This window comes from Halichoeres trimaculatus, unplaced genomic scaffold (assembly GCF_033239565.1).
Source record: "Halichoeres trimaculatus isolate MK-OKI-2021-1 unplaced genomic scaffold, fHalTri1.1 fHalTri1_scaffold_15, whole genome shotgun sequence".
In the NCBI taxonomy this organism is placed as follows: Eukaryota; Metazoa; Chordata; class Actinopteri; order Labriformes; family Labridae; genus Halichoeres; species Halichoeres trimaculatus.
Genome location: NW_027437193.1, coordinates 6,764,419 through 6,784,867, shown reverse-complemented (window position 1 = coordinate 6,784,867; position 20,449 = coordinate 6,764,419). Strand labels below are relative to the sequence as shown.

Below are 20,449 nucleotides of genomic sequence, written 5' to 3'. Positions count from 1 at the left end.
TTGTTTTTTTGTTTGTTTGTTTTAATTTAATTTTTATGTGTTTTATGTGTTTTAATGTATTTTAATGAATACAGACTTTTGTTTATGTTTTAGATATTTTAAGCCGTGTTGTTTGTGTTTGTACAGCACTTTGGTTGTTTTAAATGTGCTCCATAAATGAAGTTTGAGTTGAGTTGAGTTGAGTTGAGTTGAGTTGAGTTGAGTTGAGTTGAGTTGAGTTGAGTTGAGTTGAGTTGAGTTGAGTTGAGTTGAGGACACCCAGAGAGATCGTGCACAGTACAGGAAATCAAACCAAGAACCTTTTTGCTGTAAGGCAACAGGACTAACCACTGGGCCGCCATGTATTATAATTGTGCATCAAGGCCACATAAGAAGCATGGAATGGTGTAATAAATGGAGGCTATATCAGTGACTTGCCCCTGAGACCTTTAACACTTACCAAGAAACAAATAGCCTGTACAGTACAGGGCATTTCTACACCTTGCAAAAACAAAACTCACTTTATGTTTAAGACACTAAGTCATTGGTGAAGAAAGTAAGATATTTATGACTAAAGCTGGAAATTATATTTCTGTATAAATCCCTGATTTTGTTACCTATCAAATTGCAAATTATTTTGATATCAAACCTTTTATCAAATCTTTTTAACACCACACAAATGCATCTTTTTTTAAATTCCACATTCATTAATGATTGTGTGATAGAGATAAATGCTTCTATAAATCAAATTTACAAAAAAAAAAAACAGCAACATAAAAGGAGAAGTAAATAGCATTTTCAGCATAAATTATAGACAGGCAACAATGTTATAATCTTTTTTAATAAAAACTTTGGTATCATTAACATTCTGTCCAATAAAAATAATCCCTTAGTGAAGTCATGAGTCACTCCAGGGGCTCCACATCTGCTTTGCCAGACTTTCAGGTTACAATGCAGGTTCCATCACATTACCACAAGGACATTTTTTTATTAATGTAGAAAAACAATTTCTTTTTTTAGCTGCAAAAATTCCATTCAGGTCGGCCTTGTGGGTTTGAAAAGGAAACAGAAAGTCAGTGCCACAGACATAACAGAAATAAGTTACATTATCAACTTGATTTGTCTGTTCTTTGAGATTGTTTCGCATTCAGTTTGTCTCTCCATTCATGTTCAGGTGTGTATGTTTAATGTTACACTAGGCTGCAAGGAAATCATTCTTTACAAGGAAATCAGATTGAATTCTTAATATTTCACATGTACCACTTCTAGACACCAGAGCTTTAGGTGAAATTCCGCAACCATAAAGAGGAAATCTATAAATCAAGAAGTGTAAATCAAGAAAAAAATGGCAATCAAAGCCTCCTTATTCAGTTATTACGAAATGAGAAATGGACTTTGTTGGTGTAAAACACAAGAATCAACACAGCAGCCCCAGGGCAACAGAAAATATGACCAAAATGAAAGAGAAACTAAGTTCATTAACACCCACTTCACTACATTTTGCACCCTAAGCTGGGTTATGTCCAAATCTCAGGGAAAGGATGCACAGCAGCCAAAATACCCCTGGGAAATACAGGACAGTTTCTAAAGGAGGACGTACAAAATCAAGGCTCACACCTCCTCAAAGCTCATCTTTAAGCTTTGCTGCCTCCTCATCCATATTTGAAAGTTCCTCCGCCATCGCATCCTTTGTGTCTTCATCGCTCATATCTTCATCGTCATCATCCTCATCAATGTCGTCGTCATCATCAGCTTCAGTGTCTTGTTCTTTGTTCTTCTCTTCTTCTTCTTTTCGTTTCTGGTCATCTTGCTCTTGTTTCATTTTCTTTTCTGGCTCCTGCAGAAAGAAGTTAGAGTCAAACAATGTCTCTGTATCTGTTTAAGATTCCACCAGTAATAACGTTTTACACAAATGACAATTGATTCAACATGGCTTAAAATCTACACAGCATACCTTTGTTTCACCCCATGTGTCTTTTCCAATGTTTTCAGCCTCCTTCACGTCATCTGTGATCAGGAAGTTGTCAAAGATGGTCCCAGATTTCACCTAAGAAACATTAACAGATGTTAGTCTGGGCTTTGAGGCCCCGTTTACACGGAGACTCCCGCAACGATTCTTCCTTTGCGTTTTCAAAAGCCACCCGCGTTTACATGAGGACGGCGTGAAAACGATCTGCGTTCATACGACTCCAGGAGGAGAAGTCTCCTCTTCTGTTCTTTCTTTTTCTGCCGTTTTGTTGTGTGAGACGGTCGGCAATCCAACCATAACACGTATTACCGCCACCTACTGGCACAACTGGAAATGTGGCTGAGCGCGGAGCCTTTACCTGAAACTGCGAGTGCGCATGCGGTGACGTCAGCGTTTCACCCTGAGACGCTCAGCTCTGTGTTTACACGAAGCTGGATGGAGGAGTGGATTCAGATCTTTCCACTCTGGGGAGCGTTTTCAAAAGTTTGCGTTTTCACTGAAAACGCAACGTGGTCTCGTCTAAACGGAAGGCCAAAACGCAAAGAAATGTTTGCGGAATCGACCGTTTTCGGCGTCGTGTAAACGGGGCCTTAGAAACACTACAGAAACAGCTTAATTTTTCAAGGCTGATTTCTTCCTTACCTGCCAAAGATCCAGACCTATAACCCCGATGTTATCAAACTTGTAGATGTCTGAATCAGGGCTGTATTCAGGATTGTCAATTTCAGGGTGCACCCAGGTTCCTTTGTAGTTGGGGTTGTCAATCTGTTTGGGTTTCCATTCTCCCTGCAATACAACATAAAAGAATGCAAGAGGTGTTAGCAGGGTTAAACTTAAGAAATGCTCAAGCAAAGTGAGGACACCTAAAAATACACAATCTAATCCTGAAGACATCTTTAGCATTACCTTGTACTCAGGGTTGGGGATCATGGGTGGCTCCCATTCTCCATCCATATCCTCATCCCAATCCTCAGGCTTTTTAGCATCTGGGTCTGGAATGTTTTCAGGTTTGTCCCAGTCCTAAAACAGAATAAATGGTACAAAAGGCGATTACAATGATAGGATCATCAATGTAATTTAAAATAGTGGAAGGCCTGGTAGGTATTTGAAGTCTTGTGGAGAAAATAAATCAACATAAAATAAGTTTTCATTGACACCAAAGCTAGGTTGTAACAGGGTCAAGATATGCTATATGAGGCTGATTTACTTAGCACCCACCTCAGGCTTGGTGTCATCAGCATCATCAATCTTTGCACGATCATCCCAGTCCTCTGGTTTCTTGGCTTCAGGGTCCTTGATTTTCTTAGGAGGCAGGAAGTCCCAGTCTTCCTCCAGACTGCCAGATTCCACCTTCTCATTATCAATCTTTACCTCATAGGTCTGATCCGGGTTCAGGATGAGTGTGTACAGATGGGTCAGCTCATCATCCTTAAAGACACATCAGTGTTTGGTTTTAGCTATTGGTGCATGTAGATAACGCATGTCTGTGTACTTAAACAGAACTGAGACAGCCCCCTCCCTTCAATCTAAATAGTACCTTGCACTTAATTTCCTTCTTGATCAGGTGATTCTTGCCTTTGTAGTTGAAGATGACATGGACTTTCTTTGTGCTGTATCCACAGATGTCAGGGCCTGGGTAGCATTGATAAAATAAATAAGCATTGCAAATAAATCAACTTAAAAAAGGTGCATTATCTACTTTACAAAATATTAAAAAATCAAAATAATTCTTTACCAAACATGATGTAGTATGAGGACTCTCCGTGCATATTGGTCTGCTCCAAGTCTCTGGGGAACACCTTCACGTAGCCGCCACCACAGTCAATCTTTTGTTCATGCTTGACTGTAAACTGAATAACCAAAGACTTGCCTTCGTTGCTAAAAGGCTCAAAAGCGGCAGAGATTGCATAAAATCGAGCATCCTGGCTTGTCTGGAGACCTGAAAAGAAAAGTGAAACAAAAAACTTGTGTAAGACAAATACAACCAAGAAGATTCAAAGAGATTGTATCTCAAAATAGAAACACCAGGCTTTATTTGAAATTAACCTGTATTGTTAGGCTAAAATTTGTGATTTTAAAAACTTTAAGAAATAAAAAATTCAAAATGATCAAGTAGAAGAATGTTTGAGGGATATGTCAACACAAATTCTTGATTTAAAACCTAGAGGCATCAACTTTTGGATAGAAATTCAAACAAGAGACTTATTTATCAACCGATCCCTACTTTCATCAATGTGTTTGAACAATATTTAACACCAAGCGCACACATAATGAATGGTAGCTGATTGACAATGAATGGAGCACAGCCAACACAAATTGAGTTTTATACTCAAATCACGTGGGTTTTTTTTTTTATGATAACTGATTGCTAAGAAAACAGAACTTTTACCTTTGTCTTTCTCAGCATCACCATAGAAGTTCCCAGATGTTAGTTTCCACTCTCCATAGTCAGATTTGTGTTCAGAGTTCACCCATCGACTTTTCCAGGCATCTAGAAAGTAATCAAAGAAAAGTTTGGTCAGTTGAGGCCTTGAAGGGTTTCTTTGAACAAACTTCACAAAAATCTAACAATATCACCAAATGTACACTGACAAGCGAAGATCTTGAAACTCTCTTATTACAATTTTTCATAACGTAAATTTAGATCACATTTAGCAGCTGAGGTGTCTGCAGTAGGAGTGCATCACGTTTGCAAACTTAGGGCCTTGGCTAGAGTTAGCCAGTCAACAATAAAGGTAAAAGTAAAAACACTAAAAGTAAGGGGAATTTCCTCCAAAGCTATGAAGAAGAAAACAAATTACATACAGTTTGCGTTGATAACGGCTTTAAAGAGAAACGCATTTTTATCAATGCTACATTCAAGCTAACATGAAATGAATTAAGCGCCTTTAGAACTTGTAAAATGTACTTTAACACACACTTACCACCGTCCGTAAACTCCTCTCGAAAGTATACATTTGCATGTACACTGTACACTGCCAATATTACCGAAATTAAACTAAAGACTTTCATTTTTCCAGTTCTTTGCACCACTACCTACGTCCCGGCTAAGTAGGGAGAACCTTGTGGAGAAGGAAGAGAGGAGAATATTTTAGAGTCGCTTGGGCGAACAGATGTCTGCCTGTCATTGGACAACAACACGGTGTGTCTGGACCAATAGGAGTAGACCACGAAACATATGCCAGCCACAGAGCCTGACCCAGGATCAGTGAAAAATAAACGATATTTACATCGTCATTCTGCGCAGTTTCCGGTAGAGGACGCCAAATGCCCGACATGGAAAATAGAGACGAGGGCAACTGATGTCCATGAATACTTAAAAAAAAAAAAGATAAAATAAAATAAAATAAAAAATAAAATAAATTAAAAAATAAAAAACAAAAAAAATAGTCCGTTAAAGATATATTTTCAATAAACGATGAACGTTTGGTGTAATTTCTAAAATAAATAAATAAATAAATAAATAAATAAAAAAATTTAATCTGTTTTCTGTTCATAAACCTCCCCCATTTTTTAATATCTAAATGAGTTAAATTTACAAACATATAAGAATATATAAAACATTAAAATATAACACTTTTATGAAGAAAAAAAGGATATCAACTAATTTGACCATCAGACCTTGTACATCTTTTTCATCAAAATAATTGTAAATTTTTAAAGCCCAAATAAAATTTTTATAACTAGAAATAAGTTTATTCAATTGAGTTTAATCTAAATGTTAGTAACTTTTATTCCAAAAATACCAATTTCCACATTCATTGTACTTCTATTGTTTATGCTCCTCGTGTAACCACAGAAAAAATAGATTGAAATAGAAATAGAAAGCTTTTATTGTCATCATACACAGTGTTCACACGTACACAATAATAATTGTAATTAATAATAATTTTTTATTTGTATAGCATTTTTAAAAACATAGTTTACAAAGTGCTTTGACAAACATTCAGCACAAAAGAATAAAACACAAACAAACAATGAGCACAATTAAGTAAACACAAAAAACACAACTTAAATCAAGACTTACAGAGAGAGACAATGTAAAAAGACATGAGGTGAAAAGGTCCTTTCCATAATTTAAAGTACTTTATAAGAACCCAGACAATACAAGAACCATGCAGTGGTTGTAAAACGAAATTTAAAAGACAGCTCTGGTGGTGCGATATCCGAGATAAGGTATAAATATCAATATATAAAAACTAAAATAAGGATAAAATAAGTTAGATAAAATATTTACAAGGGAGCATTAAGAATATACAAGTGTGCAACAGTGCAGCAGAGGGTATGATAGCAGATCCACCCTTTTTAATTACCTAATATTTGGCCAAAACAAAATCATTTTCAAGATATATCCTTCAGTTTTCACTTTGATAAACAAATTAAACCTAAAGACAAGAAAGAGAATAACAGGGTGGTTTTAAAACACATGAAATGGATGTGATGGAGCAAAAGACAAATAGTAAAAAGAGCCATAGCCTATTCATGGTTTTGTTTGGGGTCAAGCTGTGTTCACGTTTTTACCACTGGGTGTCGCTGTCTGATTGGTAGGGTATACAGGTATCAAGGTACGTGAGTACGTCACTTCTAAGCCGCGGTGTACGGTTTGACCCCTGAGGTTGATTTTAAAATCGTCTACATGTAAATCAAGCAAATTAGCTGGATCGATTTTTTTTAGTCAGTTTATTTAAAAAAAACAAACAAACAAAAAGCAAACATGTATAACCCGGAATAATAATTAAATTAAAATAAATATATTAAATACTAGAAATTAAATTTTTTTTAAGTGTGTTTTTGACCCCGGAATGACTTAACGGTTTGACAGTTCTGGCGGTAAGTGAGGTGGCACGAGGACAACGCAGCTGGTTTGTTTACATTTTTTGTTCGTCAGATGGGGCTGAAGGATGTTCCCATGGTTCTGCAGTAAAATGATTGTATTACGCTGCAAAATGGAGACGTGCATCCAGAAGTTTTATTGAACATCCTACAGCAAGGGTATCAACCTACAGCAGTACAGCGCGCCAGCCTGATCACTCCTGGGAGTCAAACACATCGACAGCTTAGGTATTTGGCCAATCTTCTATGTGAGAAACTCATTGCACCAGTTCGGGTTAAATAACTTGTTGCAAGCTAGCTCAGACTCCATCAGGTGGTTGGTAAATCTAATGCTTCTCTTTTTAATGTGAGTCAGCAGAGGGAATTGGCACAGCTCCGCTCTGCAGCCATAGTTGGGACAGTTTTTGTGGACACTAGAAAGTGTTCTCAGTGAACTCCAGGTGAACCTTTTCTACTGGGTTTGAGTCCCAGAGTTTAGCTCTAATTAAAGGAGTAACAGAATAGTAAGTCATCTGCATAAAAGGACTAAACACCTGGAGACCTGAATCTGGAGAGTTTTAAGCAGTTTGGATAAATGATCAATGTTAATGTTAAAAAAGAGTTGGTGATGGGCTGCAGCCTGGTGAACATCACAGTGCTGTTTGAAGAACTCTGTTCTTTTCTGTCCCATTTTAACAGCACATTTATTTTCAGAATATTAACTTTTAATCAAATCTGTTAGTTTTTTTCCTCCAATCTCGCTTTGGAGAAACTAGTAGAGCAGACTTTTGTGCCAAATGGACCAAAAAGCTTCCCTGAATTCAACGAAACAGCAAAGATCATACATTTTTTTCTTCTGGTGGACGTGTTTTCATATCCGTACTCAGAACATTACCTGCTGTCAGGTAAGATAGGATTCTTGAATTTAAAATATTACAAAACAATTTGCCTACATTTGAATTTACACCTCTATAATCATTAGGGTTAAGATGGTCTCCATTTTCAAAAATAGGGATAAACAGACCTTTGTTCCATATTTCAAGGTAGACTCCACTTTTCAACACCAAATTAAATGATTTCAACACAGCAGCTTTTAAGTTTCTGCTGCTGTAGGCAGGTTGTCTTCAAGCTCGTTCATTGTGATTGGAATGTCTAAATGGTGTTGATAATCTTGAATGATCTTCTTCTGTAAGAAAGTGAGTTTCCTCCATAAGTTATCATATCACCTGCTGCTTTTCTTTACAGGTACATAAAGGACTCTGATCTCACTGAGTCTTCACCTGAAGTGCTTCTCACACACTTACCTGTCATCCACATGTTTGCCATCAACTCCACAGCACCTGTAGATCCAAAGCTTTGTGTATGCTTGGTCTACAGGAAACCAAGACGCACAGACCTGAATTACATCACTGCGGTGGTCTTGCTCACCGTCCAGCCACCAGATCACTAGATCAAGCCGTGTGTTACCCTGCTTTGTGACATCAAAAGTACCAGGTACCGATTCATGTAAAATCAAAAGGTACCATGTTTAGGTACCGAAATGCATCCTTGTGATTGTGAGGGAGTGGAAGAGTAGGCGGTTTTCCATGCTGTACATGAACACAGCATTGCAAGGTTATATACTGAAGAATAAATGTGTCAATTAAAAAAAAAACATATATTTTATTATTAAACAAATTGATATTTTTTACCACATCAACACAAAAAAGTTGTACTGATTGACTGGTACCGGGCATCAGTATCGTGTCATTTTAAATGTGAAAGGTACCCACCCCTACTTTTCAGTATCTTTTCCACAAATACACATTTTTTTAATTCATGGTACATTTTAGTGTTTTTCTTAGCCTTTAATTCCTTTTCATGTTAATTTGAACTGGGAAGTGTTAGTAAATAGTATACTGGGTAAGTTAAACATCTTCAAATCTTTCAGCTGAGCTATACATATATTAAAAAACTCACCTTCTTATCATCCATTTTTAAAAGGATCCAAAACGCTTGAAGTACTCATGTTGAAATCCACCACAAGGCTCTTTTAAACAACATTGTGAGTATTTATCAGTTCCCATTGAAACACAGGAGAACCAGGAGTGTTTAATGTGAAAGAAATAAAAATCAAATCACTCAAGACATACTACTCAGACAAACTGCGCAAATATCACCATCAGTAAGTAACCACTCAATGCTTGTTTCCACTCAGAATGGTGCAGCTGAAGAGCTTCAAACAAATGTTGCAGATGGATTTCATCAAGGAACCTGACCATGTATCTCAGTTACTCTGACATCCTATTGGTCCCAACTTATAAGGAATTGTGTAAGATTCTTCTATTCACATTGATGGGATGTTGATACTCATTCTTACTTTATTTAAGAATATCCATGACACCTGGGGGCCAAACTACTCAGAAAATGAAAGAAACTGCCAAACCACTGGAGACCCTCACTCATATCTGCACCCAAAAGCAGGTAAGCCGTGTTGCGAAGAAGCTGAAGTTATGGTAAAGTTTTGTGCCAAGCAAACCACTTTTTACAGTTTGAATCCTTAAGAAAAAGAGACAGGCGGAGGAAATGTTCAGCTTGTAGCAATGCACGTGTGTGCAGGCAGGGGGAGGAGTGCGGTTTGAGTGGCATGTTCTTTCTCTAGAAGTGAACACTGGGGCAAAGACGAGCAACTGGCGCCAGCCATCAAATCCCTCCCACCCTCTGAGTGATCCCCAATTATGTCAAGAGGGGAAAATGGTGTCCCTTTGTAAAAGTGTTCTTAATCAAACCCAATTAATTCCGCTGTTTTCCCTTATTATTTCCACCGTGGACCACGTCCTGGTAGTCAGCCTGTTAACTAGAGCCTGGGCCCCAGTGAAGGGCACGCTTGGCCGAGCAAAATAACATAATAATATGTGTGTAATTAAATACTAGCTCTGAGTGAGTCTACTGCAAATTCAGGGTGTTGTTATGAGAAATCTTTCTGACAGAGGTGGGGTGAGAAAGGGCTTCGACTAAATATAGAAAAGTCTAACTTCATGTATTCATTTGTCAACTGTGCCAGTCCAGTGAAGCATAAACATGGCACTGGACTCGTAATTTGCAAAATTTACAGGTAGCAGTTAAAACCAGGGGTGGGAATAAGGAAAATAACCTAGTGTATTCCACAGTGGGCTATGTTTGAAGTCTGTCATGTGTCAGTATTAATGATATAAAGCTGCAGGCTTTTGGTTTTATTCCTAAATCAACATTGAACACACAAGTTTCATGTAATTATGGGTTTAAAAATTGTCCACAGGAAGCTAACATTCTTATCAAACAGCAACTGAATTTATATTTTTACTATATAAAATAGTGACTTTATAAACTGCAGGTCTCACCTCAGAGATTCTCTTGAAAAGCCACTCACTTATCACCATTTCCTTTAACCTTCAAAGCTATTTGACTCTGAACAGAAGCATCTGAATGATGTAAGCACGGATGGAAAGCTGACAGTGTCACAGAAATTGAGACGTATTGAGTTTAAATCGTCTGTTTCCTAATTGTGGCGAAGTACTTAGGTGCAAAATAAACTCCAATACAATCCTCCATCCAAAAATAAATTGGAGCAGCTAAGCCACACAGGCCAACGGAGGGCAATTAGAGCTTGAGCCCTTGTGGCCTCTGCAGCCCTAGCAGGCGGGGCCTCCTGACACCCCTGGTTGGGCCTGATGGAGTGGAGCTTCATCTGTCTAACGGCCTGGCAAAACTCCACAGGCCTGGACGAACACAACAGGCCTCCATCAGGCCAGCTCCCTCTGTCACAGCTTACATGGCCTATTGTACACCGGCGCTCATTAACGTCACTAAGCCATGTTGGTGACTCACTAATGCATGTGTAAAAAGAAAAACAAGACTGACAATCGAAGTGCTTCTTCAGTGTTCTACACTAACTTTATTCTGTGTAACAAAAGACACGTTCTAAAAACTTGAATAGAAATTTTTGATCAGACAAATGAAAAAGAAAAAATCACAAACAATAAACATTCTTACAACTTTATCAATATTTCTTGTAGTAATAAATGTTCTTTTATACTTCTTTGGCTTTTGTCCACTGTTGTCAACAGGAATCATAATAACACTAACTACAAAACTTACATACGGACAGTGTGGGTGCTACCATCTTTATCGGCCGTGATTGAAAGAGAGATAACTTTTCATTACACTTTTGTACGGTGTGCACAAGGGGCTCTGAGCTAAGGTTAGCATTGGTTACGCTAACCCTGGTTAAAATGGTTAACTCTAACCGTTATTGTTCTTAAAGTATAAAAAGTCTGATTCCATTTCAATGCTTGTACAGTGTACATGGTCCTGTCTCAGATCGAGAAAGGTCATGACAACAAGGTAAATGCTTAATGCCAGCCTAGCAATCTTCTGCATTTCTTTCATGCACACAAATAAACAAATACAGTATAAAACACATAAATCATAACAACATGACCATAGGTCTCTTAAAACATTATTTCCTTTTAGTTGTAGTCCAAATAATCCAAAAGTGTCATCAAATGGAGCTACTTCCAAGAGAAAAGAGAAGCTGCCAGCTCCTACTTACTCACTCTGAATCCACCTGACCTAATGAATATTTTGTCGCTAATGCAATGAAATGCATCCTTTACCAAAAAGGGTGAATACTAAGACAGTTGATAGTGATTTCAAATAAAAACAGTGTTATGTAGTGCTGTAAAAAAAGTACCAGATAAATGGTGAAGTTTTGAGGGGCGGGGTGAAGTTAATCGGGCCTTGAAAAGGCTTTTTCAGGGGAATCTGAGGGCATTCTGTCTATGGTTGAGAATCCAGGGTTAATCGCTTTAAAAGCAGTAATTAGGTGTTAAGAGGCGTGCTTGTCTGTTTAAATTAGCCTCTGAGCCAGATTACACTTTGTGACTTCCGATCAACTCCCCCATCGGGGCTCTCTGCTCTCCTAAAGGCCTGTTTTGATTTAGGAGAACACAGATCACACTGTCACATTAAAATGATGCAAGAAAACAGTTTTTACCCATTTCCAAAAAATATATGAGAATACTGGACCCTTAAAACCTGTATTCATGACAGAATTTGCTTCGTATAATTTGCTTCGTATAATTTCAGAAATACATTTTTCTTGGAAAGTGGATGTTTCTGAAGCAAGACTACACACCTGCATCGACTGGTTTGAATTTTTCCTAAACCACAAAAACAAACCTTACTACTCCTGACCACATGGCTCGACTAATCCAATGATACACTGTGCTGCAATGTGACTGTTCCGTTTTGTTTTTTCCAGAAATGTACAAAATTATTTTCATCACAGATTTGTTAAAACATTCACGTTGAAGATTTTCTCTTTAACAATTGTCTTTTCTCAGGCTTTTTAGCTAAGCCAAAAGAATTGACTCCCAGAGATTTAGGGCTTGAAAATGTAAAAAAAAGAGAAAATAAATCAAAATTGATCAGATTTTAAAGTGAATTTTAAAAAACTCACAAGAAGTTCAAATCCAGAGCCGATTTGGGGGCCAGTGAAAAAGTATTTGACTCCTTTGGTGTCAAGTACCCTCTGAATTGTTCCTTGAAGCAGTTTGTAAACATTCACAGGAGCAGTTAGTGCCGCATCCACTCACATGTGCTGCCAGGTTTTATCCATTGACTGAATGTGCTCTTTGGCTTTCATCCTGAGTGCTGCGATACTGGAGCTCCTGTCGTCCTCCATGGGGTATTTATCGTTGAAGCTGGGTTGACACTGGTAGGGAGGCGGGCCGATCGGCTGCATACCTTGAACCATCCCAGGTGGAGTGTTTAGAAAGCTGTGGCTCGAGTATGCGGGCTGCAGGCCCTGTGGTGAACCCATGAACCCAGGGATGGTGTGCATGGGTGTGGCACTGGAGATGGACGAGGTCAGCCATGGATCCAGTGGCATTGGGTTTGCCACTGGCCCAACACTGGGAGGCATCGGGGGACGGTTGAAGGAGAGCATTGGGGAGTCGTGTAGCTTCATGGTGCTGGTATCCATTTTTTCTTGGCGTCTCCATTTGGCCCTCCGGTTTTGAAACCACACCTTGAGAAAAGAAATTATCACATAAGATTAGATGGTTCAAAATTGATCGTCTTCACCCTGGCTACACTAGAAATCTTATCGAGTGTTTTTGTCTTATTTTCAGTAGAAAATGTCTTTTTAGACTTAAAACATGCTAAATTCACCTGACTAGTCCAGAGAGAGATGTCTTGTTTTAAGTTATTTAAAGACAAAAATTAGGTCTGAATTACTTGAAACCATAGACTGTATATGGAGTGGACAGCGTGGCTCCGCATTTATCATTGTACGATTTTGAAGCCAAAATACCCCTGTCTCAGGCGCAGCCATTGGCAGCAATTGCAGCCAGAATCTGCGCAGTAGAGAGGATGAGGGATTCTGGGAGAATCTGAGTGGAGCCAGGTGACAAAAATAATATATATTTTTTTCTTTCAGGAGTCTAATCACTTCTTTGTTTTACAATCCCCAGAAAAAATACTCCAGAAGCAGCTGTCAATCATCGTTAAACGTTCTGTTAAACCTCGTTTTTAACCTTGTATAACTAATGAAAACAAAACTTTTCAGAAAAAAGAGGACTTGAATACAAGACAGCCAAATGATATCTTCAAACCACCACAACAATCAGACGTGAGAAACATTTCTTTGAGGTGTATTAATTTTTTAAAGTTTGACCACAGCCCATCTGGAATGGCTGGAAAGCCAGATTTTCTAACCTATACTGCAGCCAGCCACCAGGGGGAGCAGTTTTTGTGGAGACCTCACTTCGAGCCAAGGAAGCGGACGTCCATTTTTTTTTACAGTCTATGCTTGAAACAAGTTAAAAAAAATCTTCAAATGAAACAAGAGAAAAGTTAGTTGTATTAAGACATTAATCTAGTTTTAGGAAAATTTTCTGGTAAATTTTTCTTTTTCCATTGGCAGATTTTTTTTACCTGTTTCAAGTGATTTAGACCTCATCTTTGTCTTTAAATAACTTAAAACAAGACATTTTTTTCTGGCCTAGTCAGGTTAGCTTGTTTTAAGTCTAGAAAGTCATTTTCTACTGAAAATAAGACAAAACACTCAATAAGATTTCATTTTTTCCAGTGTAGTCAGACTGGGACAATATGCTATTCCCACTATTTGATTCTATCACAATCTTTTTAATACTCCATTACGACCCAGCACCAATGTTATTTAGATTGGGATTCTTCTATATTTTCGATGTTTGCGATTTTTGGTTTGCTTTTTTAACACCAGACCATCTGAAAAAGTTAGATTATAACGTCTATTGCCTTTATCAGGAGCTTTATTTTCCCATAAAATGCACATCACATGAGTCAGAGAGAAACATTTCACCCTCTGCTGGAGAATAGTGGTAACTTTTTTTCAGATCCAGTTAATAAACAAAGACTGAAATGAAGAATTTGAATTTGAAAAAAAAAATTGCATTGTCAAACAAAAAATCCAGATAAATCGATTTTCTAACCGTTAATTGTTAACTATTGACTGCTGACATCAGACTCAGTTGTCAAATTATTGATGTTTCGTTATAGTTGCCTGAAGTGACGGACATATGTTGTCTAAGCTACAGCTCAGACACACACCGCTAACCAGGGCTGTAGCTTCAGTGGATGGGGATTACTATCTGGTTTTCAATAAGCACAGATGACAGATGGCAACTTGTAGATTACCATATTTTGGTTAATAAAATTTGGCTGTAGTTGTATTCAATCTGTGTTTGAGTAACTTTACAGGAGGGATGTGTAACCATCAGAGGCATTTGCCCACTGCAGGACAGTTAGCTTTGCCATTTTGTTTTCTCAGAAATCTGTTAAAGTCTGTGACTCAGTGTTTGGCCATTTCAAGTACATTGTGCTAATTTTAAACTTTAATTTTTTTTCTTACCTTTAGACCAATCCTCTTTGAATTAAATGTCTGTTAACCAACTTACTGATTAATTGCCTGAGGACATCCCTCTCAAAACATCTTTCAATTTAAATGTGTTCTCAAAGTGTTCACGTAGATGTGAGGTGTCTTATTCTTTTATTCTCATTTTTTTCATCATTCACTTTTGGGCTTATAGCTTTGAATGAATAGCACAGTTAAAGTAGCACGTAAAAAACTGAGAGTCGTTTCTACAACCAGTACACTGCAAAAAATTAAGATCTCATCAAGTGTTTTCGTCTTATTTTCAGTGGAAATGTCTTCTTGGACTTAATATGAGCCACATTCACCTAACAAGTCCAGAAAAATGTCTTGTTTTAAGTTATTAAAAGACAAAAATGAGGTCTGAATTGCTTGTTACATGTTAAAAAAAGAGCAAGAGAAAAATTACATGTATTAAGACATTATTCTAGCTTTAACCAAATTTTCTTGATCCATTGGCAGATTTGTTTTGCTTGTTACAACCTCATTTTTGTCTTTAGATAACTTTACATTTGTTAACCGGATTTACCAAGTGAGCCAAACCTGTGCCTTTGTTGGGACTTTTTGGTTAAATTTGTTCATAATCAATCGTTTTCTCAGCTGGATGTGAAATGCAGAACATGAAATAAGAACGATAAAGTGACTCCCCATGAATTGAGATTGTTTCACTGATAGCACAGAGTTGGACTTTACGTGATCCTCACCTGAACTCGAACCTCGGGCAAATTGACCTTCATGGCCAGCTCCTCTCGGCTGTAGACGTCTGGGTAGTGAGACTTCTCAAAAGCCCGCTCCAGCTCATGAAGCTGATAGGTGGTGAAGGTGGTGCGGTTTCTCCTGTGTTTCTTTTTAGTGTGTTCTTCATCTTTTATAGTGTCTGGAGAACCTTCAGGAACATCCACGTCCTTTTGAAGGTCGCTCATGTCATCATCACACTTGTCGGTGGAGAAAAGGTCTGATTCTGTAAAGAGGAGCAAAATACACAAAGTATTATTTAGAATATAAATAAATATACTTTCTTACATTTCTGAATTGAAGTAACCTTTTAAATCTGAGCAGGAATCAAGTGTTGCACAGCTTGTCTCACACGGTAAACATATTGTGTGCTTAAATTTGGCATTGCTGCTATCTTGACAAATCTTATTTGTCTGAGTAAAGCTGAGGATGTGAGGACACAGAGAGAGGACAGTGGAGTTAAAAGAGCAGTCGAGGTTCCTGGAGAGGTAAGACCTCTGTATCCTTAAAACCACAATAGCTAAACTCTTATCCGGGGAGTCCGTCGCTTTGGAAACAATCTCTATTGTGCACTATCTCGTCGAAAATGTTGTCGTCATGAGCGCCACTTTGAATTTTTATGAAGGTTTTTGTTGTCTTTGCTAGTTTGTTTTTGTTTTAGTTACAAAAAATTGGCAGTATATATGTTTTCACTAAATGTAAGTGTACACAAAAAAAATTGGTCAAAGATTTATTTAAAAAAAAACATCAACTCACAAAATAAAACTCTTCATGTTAAAAAAAAAACAGTTTACATGTTGCATAAACACATTTTACTCAACAAAATATTTCCAAACTGAGCCAAATTTTTCAAAATATTATTTGCCAAACTTCTTAAACAATCCTTTATTTCCCTTTTTATCTTCTTACTTGTAAAAAAAGAAATATATAATTCTTTATTTACGTTATTAAATGTGTAATTTCAGCCTGAATTATGACAAAGAAAGCGTGTTTTGTGGTGCAATTGTTGATCATTATATGATAAACGTCGCATCAAACAGCCTAATGAAAAAGTGAAATCTTAACCCCTCTCCTGATGATTACATAGCTTAATGACCGATGCCCTTGTGAGCACCAGGGGTTTGGCAAGTCCGAATAACATCATGTCTTTCACTGAATTCTGTCCTGTAATCCCATAGTAACAGATGCTGCTAGTTAAACCTGCAATCCCCGCCTACCCTAATAACAAGGGACTTTAGTTGGCTCCTGCAAAGCTGAGTAAACAGTCATAGTCTAGATTATGTCTTCCAAGAAATGAATGAGAGGCACATGAAGCACGTGTCGGGCGGTGAAGCTTGTTAAACATATCTCACAGTTTAAAACAATACAGTCAACAGAAGACGACGAGAAGTAAACAACTTTAGTTATTCACAGCTCAGGAGGTCATTAGGAAGAGACTGTGGTAGGAAATAAGTCTTACCCATAATACACACTCTGTCTATCACCCTTCGCCCATAATATTTAAGTCCTGGAAGTTGCTTGAAAAAGTTTATTCTTATCAAGTGTTTTTGTCTTAATTTAAGTAAAAAATGTCTGATTATGCTTGAATGAGCCATATTCAACTGGTCAGTCCAGAAAAATGTCTTGTTTCAAGTTATTTAAAGACCAAATGAGGTCTGAATTGCTTTTAAGAAGTGAAAAAAAATATGCCAATGAAAGAAGTCTTCTTTAAATAACTTGAAATCAGACATTTTTCTGGACTGGTCAGGCAAAAGTGGCTCATATTAAGCCCAAAAAGACATTTTCTATGGAAAATATGACAAAATCAGTTTATAAGATTTCGTTTTTTTTGCAGTGCAGTCATGCCAAACTGTCATAGATAAGGGGTAAGATGTTAACTTTGCTTAAACGGAGATGATGGTCTCAGTTTAGCTATAAAAAAAAATCTGAAACCATTTGAAAAAAAAGGTTGTTTTATTTCCTTCTTAAAGAGAAATGGAAGCACAAAACAAACTTTTCCCTTTTTATTTTCAAGTTGATGTGTCTTTCGCACACCTGCTCCATCCTAGCTTAGCCCTTCTTTTTTTCAGTCAGGTTCCTGTTTTTTAATTCACATATTTTATATGAGCATGGCACCATTTGTGTTGACTACTTCCTGACTGTCACTTAATGCATTCTGCAAATACAGTGAAATCAAAGTGTCTTCTTTTTAAAAAGTGTGTCATCTAGCTGCTCAGTCGAGAGATCAAACTATTCGTTGAGACAAAGTAACAGCAGGCCACATCCAGGCATGGCCGCACAGAAACAACTACTTTTGAATGTGCAACAGTTGTCAATGGTTTTACGGCTTTTGCAAGTTCCTTTCGTTGTAATTTGATTGATTTAAAAAAAAAAAAGAAAAAAGAAAACAGTTAAAGAAAGCACACATAAGCTGACTTTAAGATTATGGATTCTTTGCATGTGTTTGGTGACGTCTCTATTAATTAAACTACCATAAGAAAATGCTAAAAGTCAAAAGATAAAAAAACAAACAAGAATGTGATAACTGCTGTCAACATAATGATTTTCCATCATCCTTTACTCTTATTCAAGACCAACATGCCGGGATCACCTGCTGTTTGCCCCCCCCCTACTGCTCCAATCCATCATCAATCATTAAGTTATTTCAGACTTCCTCAGGTTATCAAAGAAGACAATCGCACCTGTCTCACAACATCTGTCTGACAGTAAACACATCAAGAAAAGCACAGGTAGAACTAATGACATTAATCTTAGCTCTTCTCACTTTAACTTTGCCAATAAGCCAGCATGCACAATACCAACAACACCTCAGGACCAAAACATTGGGATGAAAGTCGGCGTTAATCATGTTAATGGTCCCACGTTTGTGTCACAAGATAGAAAAGAGATACTTTTTTGTTTCCATTTCACAGTTAACCCCTTATGTTTGTAAGCTTTCTTTAACGATAAGATTTTATGAGCAGAGAGAGTCTGAAACTCTTTTCTCAAAGGCCCCAGTTCAAGACGTGGGACACAAACTGTTTGGAGTATTGTGTTTTTCTGGGACCCTGCCAAGTACAGTACAGCTCTAATTACACTTGTTAGGCCTTTAAAGACAGAATCCCCTGGACTCTGAGTGATGATGATGAAGAAATGACAGTATTTGACAGTATTTGACAGTAGGAATGACTCACCGTGGTAGGAGGAGTGTTGAGAGCTGTCACCCAGCTCTGGAAGATGCCCATAGGGGTCCGACTGGTGATGCTTGTCGGGATGCGGCGGGTTTTCTACATTGTTTTTTTGGCTGTCATCCTCTCCCACTGAATGAAGTAATGGGTCCTGGTCTTTGCTGAATCCCAGTATGACATCAATGCTGTGGACCCTGCCTCCACCGCTTGACCCAGCACCTTTTGCTATGTCGTAGTTGTCCAGGCAACTATCGTCCACTATTCCCAGGGTATCCATTGACAAATGCATCCGAGCCTTTGGGCACACTTTCTCTCTCTATCGCTAGAAAAAAGTCCGGTTCAACCAAAGGGGGAAACTCGAGGACAGTTGCTGTGAGGAGCTGTTGTTCTGCTTCACATGCAATGGAGCAGCTTTATGAGGAGCGTGAGGGCTGTAATCTTAAGAGTGGCTTCAGAGAGGTTGGATGAGTTGTTTTCTTAAATGCAGAACAAACTCACATCTTTTTTCTGAAAAAGAAATATAACGAACACATTTAGGCTTTGTGTTTACATTAACAATCAATACATGATTTAGATTATTTAGATGATTTTTCATTGTGGATTGTGGTGGATATAAGAAAATAGGGTTTGAAATACACATCATCAAGTGTGCCTTGTTTTTCTTAAACAAGAAACTTCATCAGCTAGTACTTTGTAAGTAATATTTTCATTCATATGAATGGTCTGAATGATAAAATAAAGAAGTATTTTAACAATTTTAAGTCTGATCTCCACTAGTTTTTGCACATTATTTTAAACCTCCAATTTTGTAGCATTTTACAAAAGTTTGCATTTGTTGCTTTAAATCTTCCCGGAGGTTTTTAAATGTCTTGGAAAACACCCCAAATAATCTAAATCTGCAATACGCCAAGAATCCCATCACTTAGTGGGATAAAATTAGGATGTTGTATTTGATAAATGTAGTGTAATGAAAAAGTCTTACCTTCCTCAGGTACCAAACACAGACAACGCAGCGCACATGGTGTCTCCAGCCCATGAGCAGACGATTGACACTAACAATATCTACTGTAGGCACTTGTTACTCCCAGTTAAGTCCTTGAAATCCCCTGCACACAAGTGAGCAAAGAGCCTACCGTTGAAGTCCTGTGCAACAAGCACACATAATGTCTTTCTCCCCCTGACAAAACTCTCCTTAACCTCATAAGACACCAAAGCTTGCAGGGGAATAGTAGTAAAACCAAAGGGTTTAAGAGGTTTCTTAATTGGAATCCTTCCCCTTTAAGAATGACTGACAGTTGTTTTCTGGTCAAGTAATTGCTCCAAATGTGTCCTGCATTCAGACCACAGAGGGAGGCCATTGCTAATGAAGCCTCAACAAAACTTTCTTTCAAAAAATCTATTGTCTGAAAGATAATGGCTTGTACTGAGTTTTTCGCTAATCCCTTCATTATAGACAATGTAAGGGAGAAAGGACACAGGGATGGACTTTTAACTTGAATGGCTACTCACCATTAGGACTTTTATCAAAGATAGTTTCACTCAAGTGGACATTATTCTTTATGGGGTTGAGCAGGATGTCTGGAAAAATACAACCAAAAATAATTCAAAGGATATTTTTATTATCTTATTAGCATCAGAATTGCCTTTATTTGCCAAATATCTTCAGGAATACAAGGAATTTGACTTAACTACACTCTCTCTGCACAATTATTATAAACATATATTAAATAGTACAAAAATAGAAAAAAAATAGAGCTTAAATAGTAAGAAAAAATAAAGATACTATTTTTTTTAAAGAGCTTTGTACAGAAAAAAAATTAAAAGAATATACACATAAGTTAAAATTAAATTAAA

General features: G+C 37.5%; 2 protein-coding genes across 2 annotated transcripts; both read right to left on the bottom strand.

Moving 5' to 3' along the window:
• Positions 1-802: 802 nt before the first annotated feature.
• Positions 803-5,035, bottom strand: calr3b (calreticulin 3b). Its single transcript, XM_074689436.1, has 9 exons — positions 4,873-5,035; positions 4,338-4,439; positions 3,684-3,887; positions 3,486-3,580; positions 3,167-3,376; positions 2,855-2,968; positions 2,591-2,734; positions 1,934-2,026; positions 803-1,816 (listed from the first exon to the last, which is right to left on the bottom strand). Exons 1-9 carry the CDS (start codon positions 4,958-4,960, stop codon positions 1,601-1,603), a joined length of 1,266 nt encoding a protein of 421 aa, XP_074545537.1. The 5' UTR covers positions 4,961-5,035; the 3' UTR covers positions 803-1,600.
• Positions 5,036-12,371: 7,336 nt separating this feature from the next.
• Positions 12,372-18,884, bottom strand: rx2 (retinal homeobox gene 2). Its single transcript, XM_074689283.1, has 3 exons — positions 18,602-18,884; positions 15,398-15,654; positions 12,372-12,809 (listed from the first exon to the last, which is right to left on the bottom strand). Exons 1-3 carry the CDS (start codon positions 18,882-18,884, stop codon positions 12,372-12,374), a joined length of 978 nt encoding a protein of 325 aa, XP_074545384.1.
• Positions 18,885-20,449: the final 1,565 nt, after the last annotated feature.